Below are 9,027 nucleotides of genomic sequence, written 5' to 3' on the forward strand. Positions count from 1 at the left end.
CTATATTGTTACATCTAACTAGAAAAGTATAATAAAAGAGATTAAACAATGTGGTAAAAAAAAAAAAACAAAAAAAAAACAGTATAAATTTTTATTTCCCTGACGTTGGTAACAAAGAGTTGTTTACGGTTGAAATTTAGTGCTTCGATGAGTTTTTTTGTTTATTTAATCTATTTTTTCAGAAATCACGAGGAATTTGTCAACAATGTTTAAGTTGATTATACATTCAATTAACGCCTGTTTACAAACCTTTGTTTTCTCACGTTTCAATTTCAATGTATTTCTAACCTTACCGTAGATCACGTATCAGGTAATAATAATGACTATGTAATCGCATAAATAAATATGAGTATTAATAAATAACAAAGCGAATGGTATACATATAGTATACAATTAAAATACAAACAGCAAACAACAGCGAGATTAATAAAATCCAGTTGTTTTCGAGACTCCAAGGTCTCTCTTTCTCTCTCTTTATCAGCCGTGTCTCCGTCTCACTTTAATGATCGGCAATCGGGAATCGCTTGGCGGAATTCTACGTACCTCTCTTGTGGCTTATACCCTACACCGACATTCACCATCACCTAGCCAGAGATTTGACCAAGGTGTGTTCCCTGCCTACGTATAAATCGACGCATAGCGATACCGTATGTATATAATTATATATATATACATATACACACGTATGCGTATACCTATAACTTCGTACGTATATATATATATACATATATACATACGTATAACATACACCCACGTGAATGTATTTATAACTGATAGCGAGTCGAATGCGTACCTTACACTTTATACGTACGCGTCATACCTTCGACGGCGCAGGATGCCGTGGACGTATGTGTTAAATCACGATTAATTATTACCAATTTTTATCAATACTCGAAAGAGCAAGGTAGCGCGTCAAGCAGCTTATAACGGTTAAACGCACATCAATTATCACCCAGCGTCTACATCACTCGATTTCCATTTTCATACCCATTATAAAGTGCGCGCATCGCGCTGCATCAGGATTATTATACCTGTACCTATATATGAATGTTCGTAATATGTGGTACATGTGGCGAATGTCTCGACTCAACGACAAACACGTATAATGCAATAATTCAATAACATCGCGCAGACGGTAATAATTCATCGTCGCGGCTTTAACGCACGCAATAAAAATTTCATCTTGTGATATTCACAACGTTCACCGAAATTCCCGCGCTATGGAAACATCCGATGCACCGATGTATTACACACTTGGAATTAATCATACCGCATTTTGTAGCCTATAGATCGAACGGAAGATAAAATATTTCCGAATTTCTGTAGGACCCGATGACTGGTATTTTATTTATTTTTGTATTTTTGGAGAATCCCGTTAAACACGTGTGTCTCTTATACTGTAATTCCATGTGGGTGATAATCGAATAAGCAAGCTAGGGTAAGCGGATAAATTCGTTTTACGTTATAACGCAAGCGTCGAATTCGCTGTCGGATGGTATTGCGTAAAAGCGATAGGGGACAGTTGGCGAAATTTTTCCTAGTAAATTCGAGATTGAGAAGGCCGCGATCCCAATTAAAATACAGGTATTAATTATGCGAGAGAACTGGGTATTACAGTTGGAGCATGCGGGGTGTTATGCTTTTTGCTTTCATAATTCTGACCTTGCGCGTGTCCGAGTTTAATTTGCACTCAATTAATCACGGTTCACTCAAAGCCATTCAGGCATTTACACGCGCAATCCGAGACGGAGAGAGTGAGAGAAGGGGGTTAAGAGAGAAACAAAGAGGTGGGGAATAAAAATTGAGCATGAGAGACTCGGAGGAAAAGAGAGAGTCCGGCCGGGCTGTTTTGCGCATAATATTATGGGTCTCGATCGATGACGATAAAAAATTATTGAAGTCTGTCGTACATGCAGCCATCCGGCAGACTATTCTTCACTCTCCGATTTCAAAAAAATTTGCATTCAAATATTCCAAGGTGCATATACACGCATATACGTTATATACACAATTACCGTCAAAAAATACTCGGGCAATTATTTATACCTCTCAATAGTCTGACGTTTATTGCGGTTTTTGTGCCATGATTGAATACACATTGTTATGCAGGTTTAATTGAGGATTGACCGACAGATAAAAGACTTTCAATAACAATTTCATATCAAGTTTCCTCCACTTCGACAATGATTTAGCTCTTCGTGTATTGCAAGCGTCCGTTGTATTGTAAAGTCAGTATTCTGCGAAAGGCCCAGGGAACGAACAGAAATATTTTTTCAAGAGAAAATATTGCGAGCCTTTTCTATATTTATAAACTGTTGTACGCTTGATCCGATACGATATGCGTGGGCCGCATCTATTGTATGGCCGACTAAGTGCCAAACGAAAGCGAAATAAATAAAGCGACGGAAAAAAAAAAGAAAATGGACGAATAAATACAATACGATCATGAAATATACACCGGGTATAAATTATGTTGAATTTCATGAAAGCAACATCCCCCCTCGTAACGCAAAGAAAAATAAAAGTTGAAAGGAAACAAGTCGATGTGGTACAAAAAAGAGAAAAAAAAACAGCTGCGATTTGCCTAAATTCAGTGCTCAATCTCATTTTTCATTTGGATAAAATGGTTTGGGGTAAAAAAGTTGAACGGCTTTACAGAAATGCGATGAGCCACCGTATCGAATTTTAGAAAACGCGAACGTTAAAATCCACTGATTGGAAATAGTGAAACGCACATGAACAAATTGAACTCGATGCTCGATCGATAAAATCTTACCGCGATAATATTTTCGTCTGCAAGGCAGGGGAGCCAACTTACTCGAAACAGAGCGCAATCCAATTAAGTAGTGAATCGAAATCATGCCACTACATTGACGCGTAGCGAGAGTTTGCAAAACTTTCCCGAATCGCTAAATCAACGATTTGGCATCTGCTGAACCAAAAAACATTCGCATCGCCTACATAACCTCCAATAAAACCCAGCAAAGTTTGACATCTGAATCTTGGGTTGGCCAGCGTGCTTGAATAGACGAAATAACTCGCGCACGCGCAATCGAAAGCTCAATCTGCCAAGTTTCGAAGTTCCCTCTCATTGTCAGTAGAAAGTCGATAAACAATTGTCACAAGTAGGTATACAAGCAAATATAAAGCGTCTCAAGCTTTCTGTACTTTTAACGTCCTCTTACGTTTGGTTTTTCATTTTGGTCCGAAATTTCACAGACCAGACCTTCCACGCGCAATAATATGTGGAAAAAAAATGTTGAACGGTTCTTGACCCGCTTTCCATGCATCGTCGATATAAATAAAACTACTCTTCGCTCTTCGACAGCGTAAATGTAAACCAAAGCATGCTACTCACCCTGCGCGAAGGGATGCGGTATTGCCAAGGGCGAGCTGCGCGGCTCCGGGATCGGCGGCAACGAGTTCCGACAAAACGAGGACGGTGGTTGTAGTCGCGCAGTTTGATCCAGAGGCAGCGGAAGTGCAGGGTGTGCCACGTGCCATGATGGCGTCCTCGTGCTGCTGGAGCTGCAGCTGAGGATAGTGATGGAGGTGGAGGGCTGCGGCTCGCGACCTGGAGTTCGTCGGCGGAGAGGGCGGCGGGGGCGGATACTCGACGACCTGGACCCTGTCCGCCTCGTTCTCGTAGATGATCTCCTTGTCGTGGGTGTACATGACGGTCTTCTGACCGTCGTTGTATATCAGGTCGATCATCTTGTGCTCACCGAGGTTCGATGGCGGCGCTACTACCGTCCCAGCCGCCTCTGGAGTCACCCGGTCATCGTCTTCTTCGCCCCGCGTGTCCTGATCCTGATCCTGCTGGTGCTGGTGGTGATGATGGCTGTGGTGGTGGTGCTGCTGGTGGTGCGCGTGGTGCGGATGGTGATGCTGCTGTTGCTGCTGATGGTGATGGTGATGGTGACGGTGAAACTTGTGGTGAAGAGGGTGCTGCGACGGCTCGTGAAGGTCCAGGACGTTCACCGGCTGCATCGTCGCTAGCAGTACTTGGTCATTATCGTTTTGATTATGGTTGCTCAGAGATGAGGATGCCGGTGAGACGGGACCCTCGACCTGAGGAAGAGACAAGTGTTCGGTCAGTCCTTTGGTTTGCGGATTAAACTGTGAAGGTAAGGTGTTTGTCCCAGATCAACGCCGCGTGTTTGCCGCCGTCCTGAATCGTCGGAATTTTTATCCTACTTCGATTCATCGGGGCGGTAATTAATCTCTGCAGTTATTGTATGGATAATGCGGCTCGTTGAAAGCATATTGCGATATACGTTGTGTGAGCGGGAGGTGAGCAGAGGGTAAATAAAACTGACGTTAGTTTCCGCGTTAAATGTTAATTGCTTCGTAGACTTGCAACTGTGAGATTTTAATCGACGATAAAAAAGAAAAAACCGATCGAACTTTGATCTTAACGATCCTCGTCCCGAGATATCTGCACGTATAAGATGTATCGTACAGGTCTGTAATACGTATGTTATTTCAATACGCGTAAGCTTTATCTCCACCGCGATGTACAACCGTTGATAAAATTCCTCAAGTTATTATGCACGTTGGTATGTATGTATATAGGTACATAGTCATACACCTTACCAACCGTCAATCACGCAGTGTGCCGAGTAGCGTTGCATGTAAATAATATTCTTCATACCCGTGGCATGCGTGTGTACTTTTATACGTATTACGTATTCACTGGATAATGAGGAAAACCGTGAAAAGGCAAAACGTCGTGTCGATACGTTGAGTAGTATTTTCTTTCTTTGGATCGAGGTTTTAACATCTATCAATTTCTTAATCATACCGAGTTCAGAAAAAACCGTTTTCGATCGGTGTGCCTGACTTCGTCTGCAAACCTATACTGCAACCAATCGTCGAAATGAACATATTTCCTTTCGAAGAGCCGTCGGTGAAGATTGGAGGATAAGAGGAAGGCTCAGATTCGCGGTCGACGTCGTTCAAAAATAGTACAAGGGTAAAAATAGTGTTCAACTGACCGGAGACAAGGCCTCCTGGATGTGGATGGAGCCCGGGTCCGGTTCGTCCGCGCACGTCGACATTTCCTTTATTCTCAAGTCTTCGTTTCTCCTCGACTCCTTCAGGTACAACGGGTATACTATACGTATATAATTTAATTCAGGGAGTGACGATGCCTCGATGGTTGGTTAACAAAATTTCCGCTGCATCGATATGTCGTTACTTTTCTTACGGCTACAGTGAAACGTCCGTCCCGCAGATCACCAGGCTGCGCAGACGTGTGTCCGGTGTACAATTTTTTCGTTTTTTTTTTCTTTTTCTTTCTTTCGTTTCAAGTCTTGTATCACAGGCTGCTGAAGAATGTATGGCACGTTGGAGGAAGAGATCTGCGGAAAGAGAACAAGGAAAAGAGACATTGACCTGGGTTCACTCGGTTGGCAAGACACATCGTAGGTATTACAAGGACTCGTTAGCGATCGTCCGATCTCGTCTTTTTCCCCTCCCGATCCATATAATTCGAGTTACACGATCTTCTTCTCCCTGCAGCCTCGGAACTGGTCTCGGACCCAACAGGTTTCACCTCCGCAGGTTTCGTTTGGCCTACTCCGAAAATCGGTAACAACTCACGCGGGGCGGGGGGGGGGGCCCGGGCATGGGGACCCGTCGGTGCAGGTAGAGGAGGACGTGGATCGACCGGGAATCAGGTATGCACCTGCGGCCCACCGGTCGGGACAATGAGGAAGGAAGGCGAGGAGGATATTGACTGCCGGTGAAGATCGGCTGATGCGGAGGGAAAGAGAGAGGGAGAGACGAGATCGACGAGGAGCCTAGGATCGCGGTGCGAACTGTTAAATGCTACCGATCGAGGAAGAGAGAACGAGAAAAAGATCGGAGGGGGACCGAGTGGCGGGTGGTGTTGCAGCACCATAGATTATACAAAGCCGCGTGCGAGCGAGGAGCAGGTTAGGCCGGTCTAACCTGATTCCGAAAGGGACCCTGCGTCAGGTTGTGGGCCCACCTCTTGCGCCTGTTTGTATTTCAAGTATAGGTACCGGAGCTCAGGTACGCCCTCGCCACCGCGACCGCGACCGCGGCCGACGTCGTTGCCTCTCAACCAGCGGCAGCTCAACAAACGGAGGATGGACAGTGTGCCGAAGAACCAGAAGCTCCGGACTTGCCCGCTCGCGTTTACCAACAGTGCAGTGTCACCAATTGCTCCTGGTACCACCGAGTGTCGGACCCTCCCCGCGTAAAACGACTACCGCACAGTGCCAAAAAGTTTGCAAGCATCCTTCGGACCTGACTTTTCTACCTCTTGCGATTTACCGTCATATATATATGTATATATACATATATGTATGCATGTATATGTATATGTGTGTACAAACATACTACTGGTCGTCTAATTGCGCGCGTGGAATTCGATCGATCTTCAGCCGTATCTGGTACGTTCGATTCTTCCTCGATGTTGTGCGATGGTAAAGGTGTCACGTGATCGGACCGAGGAACGGATAAAGAGACGCGGTGTATCCGAGTCCGGGATAATTAGCTGGTGATAGAGAGTTGGAATTTATTTGAAAAAAAAAAATAAACGTACGTGACCGAGAGGCTGCAGGTATCAGTGTACGATGTTAGTATCTGGATACAAGGTGGAAAAGTAAAACTACGCATCATATTTTTGTAACATGCTATGGACAGAAACAATAATAACGTGTGATGTGAATCGAAGAGGGCGCTGGATCGTCGCTCCGTAAGTCCGCGGCTATACAATTACTGATCTTCGTTAAAATATTACCTACGCTAATTTTAATGCGTCGCAGGATATGCAATATAAAATTACAATGTACGGTATAAGGTGTAAAGCTACTCACTCGTTTGGGTTGCATTTAGTTAAGATCGAAGGTGTGATTCCTCTCGGCTGGGATGCTGATGCAGACGGGAGGCTGCATGTTCGTGGGATAGGTGAACTACAAACTACCGGCTATCTCCCAGTCTCTGGATCACATCTCCGCGGTTTCTTCTCTCACGCTTAGCTATACCGGGCCCGTTCTTAATCGTTCATCCAGGCTGCTTGCTGCTGCTGCCGCCGCACTGCACTCAAGTGCAATAGCGTCGCGCACCTTTCGCGGCCCCGCGTTCAATTTCGCAGTAAGGCCCAATTATTATCAGCTGTCCGCGTTTCACGCGTGCGATAACTCTGCCGCACGCTTACTGGTATACATGTATATATGTATAATACGCGTATATTGCACGAGGCGTTGCAGATCCAACTTTCCTCTCTCTATCTCTCTCTCTCTCTCTACGCATATGTCACTTCAACACAATTATTACTCCCGCCGCGAGATTGTTGTTTGTATGTTTTTATTTTTTCTTGTTTCTTTACGTGTCAAAATTGAACGAGGTACAGTACTGCTGCGGCATAAAGAACAACAAGAACAATAAGAACATTATAGTTTAGTTCCTTTTTTTTTTCTTTTTTTGTTACCTCGTTTCTTTTATTATTATTATTGTTATTGTTATCTTTATTAACGATGCTGTTGTTGTTGTTGTTGTTGCTGTTGTCGTCGTCGTTACGACGATTATACCCCTTCAAAATCAAACGACACTTTTAACACAGGTATAATTTATTCCTTTCTTCCACTGCAGGCATTACAACCGTATATGTATATATATATATATATATATACAATAATGCACGCGCGGTTTTTATACGAATAACACACACACACACACGCGCGTAGCTATAGTCCACGTGTATGCATACCGCAGGAATTGCATGTACGAGATACGTCGATGCGTATAGCGTACGGTATAACGTAGACGAGGTGTTTATACATCGATTGATCGGCGACGCACGCGCGGACAAGTTTAGAGACAGTTATAAATGTACACAGATGACACAAGGCATTATACATACATACATATATATATATATGTATGTATACACACACACACGCACGTACACATACACACGTACACACACACAGGCACGCGCGGTTGCACGCGTAGGATGGTTCGATACAATGATGTTGTATATACGATCTGTGTATATTAGACGTGCAGGGAACCGCGTGATTAGGTATTTTCGCGTCGATCAAGTGTATACAACGCGTATATTTAATCCTGGCGCGTTTTTAACAATGTTCGCCCGTTAACGGAGGAGCGAGTCAGACGATGATCCAGAGGCTGGATGAGTGGATGTGTGACTACCAGCGTCCTGCCGGACTGCGGAGGCCAGCCTGGGCTTGTATATTCCACACCAAAGTTGGGGCCGCTGATCGTGAGCTGGTGGCTACACAGGGAACACGTATAACCGAAGGAACGCTGCTCGGAGGACCTCGCCGGAGTCTCTTCTCTCGGGAGAGGCAATATGGCCGCCCAGCATCCCGGCCCTCTCCTCTCCTCTCCTCTCCACCTCCTCCCCCCCCCCCCCCGCCCGCTACCGCCACCCCGCGACTCGCTCCTCTCGCTCCGCCGCCGCCGCCGCCCTCCTTCCTACCTCTAGGCATTAATCCCGTCGCGGTGTTTCTCCCACTCACCCCTCCGCGCAGGTCGAGAAGGAGAAAGAGAGAAAAAGAGGAAAACAGAGAGAGAGAGGGAGAACGGAGAGTGAGAGAGAATCGGGCCCGGAGGCTGCGGCGGAGACGAGAATCGACGCGCTGCAACAGCAGCGGCAGCGGCAGCGGCAGCGTTCAGGTAGCCCGGCAGCCGCGCCCGACGAGGAGGAGAGGAACTCGGAGGAGTGCGTGCGATGGGCAGAACGGAGTGGCGGGAGAGACGGAGGTTCACGCGTTCACCAATACAGAGAGCTGCGGATCCCCGTGAGCCGCAGGACGAAAACGCTGAGGTCGGGCTTGAAGCAGGCGCTGGACGGCGGTCGTGAAACGGCGTAAGATGACGGGTACGAAACGCCTGCGTGCGATGCATGCCGCCGCGGTGCGGATATCGAGGAGGAAACTGGTAAGGATATCCAAAGACGCGGGCGTCGAGAGTCGTCGAGCTAACGAACGAACGGTCGGTCCGCTCCGTTCGTTGAAGGAGGAGGAGGAG

The 9,027-nt window shown here is 46.0% G+C and overlaps 1 protein-coding gene across 2 annotated transcripts in view; it reads right to left on the bottom strand.

The window, feature by feature from the left end:
- Positions 1-8,339, bottom strand: part of LOC124298884 (protein grainyhead) — a 71,894-nt gene extending 63,555 nt beyond the window's left edge. For both annotated transcript variants that reach the window (XM_046751927.1, XM_046752735.1), the window contains exons 1-3: positions 6,849-8,339; positions 4,998-5,363; positions 3,359-4,071 (exon numbers count right to left, since the gene is read on the bottom strand). In XM_046751927.1, the coding sequence (XP_046607883.1) occupies positions 3,359-4,071; positions 4,998-5,060 (776 nt within the window). In that variant the 5' untranslated portion in view covers positions 5,061-5,363; positions 6,849-8,339. The remainder of the gene's footprint in view (positions 1-3,358; positions 4,072-4,997; positions 5,364-6,848) is intronic.
- Positions 8,340-9,027: the final 688 nt, after the last annotated feature.

Source organism: Neodiprion virginianus, chromosome 1, assembly GCF_021901495.1.
Source record: "Neodiprion virginianus isolate iyNeoVirg1 chromosome 1, iyNeoVirg1.1, whole genome shotgun sequence".
Classification (NCBI taxonomy): Eukaryota; Metazoa; Arthropoda; class Insecta; order Hymenoptera; family Diprionidae; genus Neodiprion; species Neodiprion virginianus.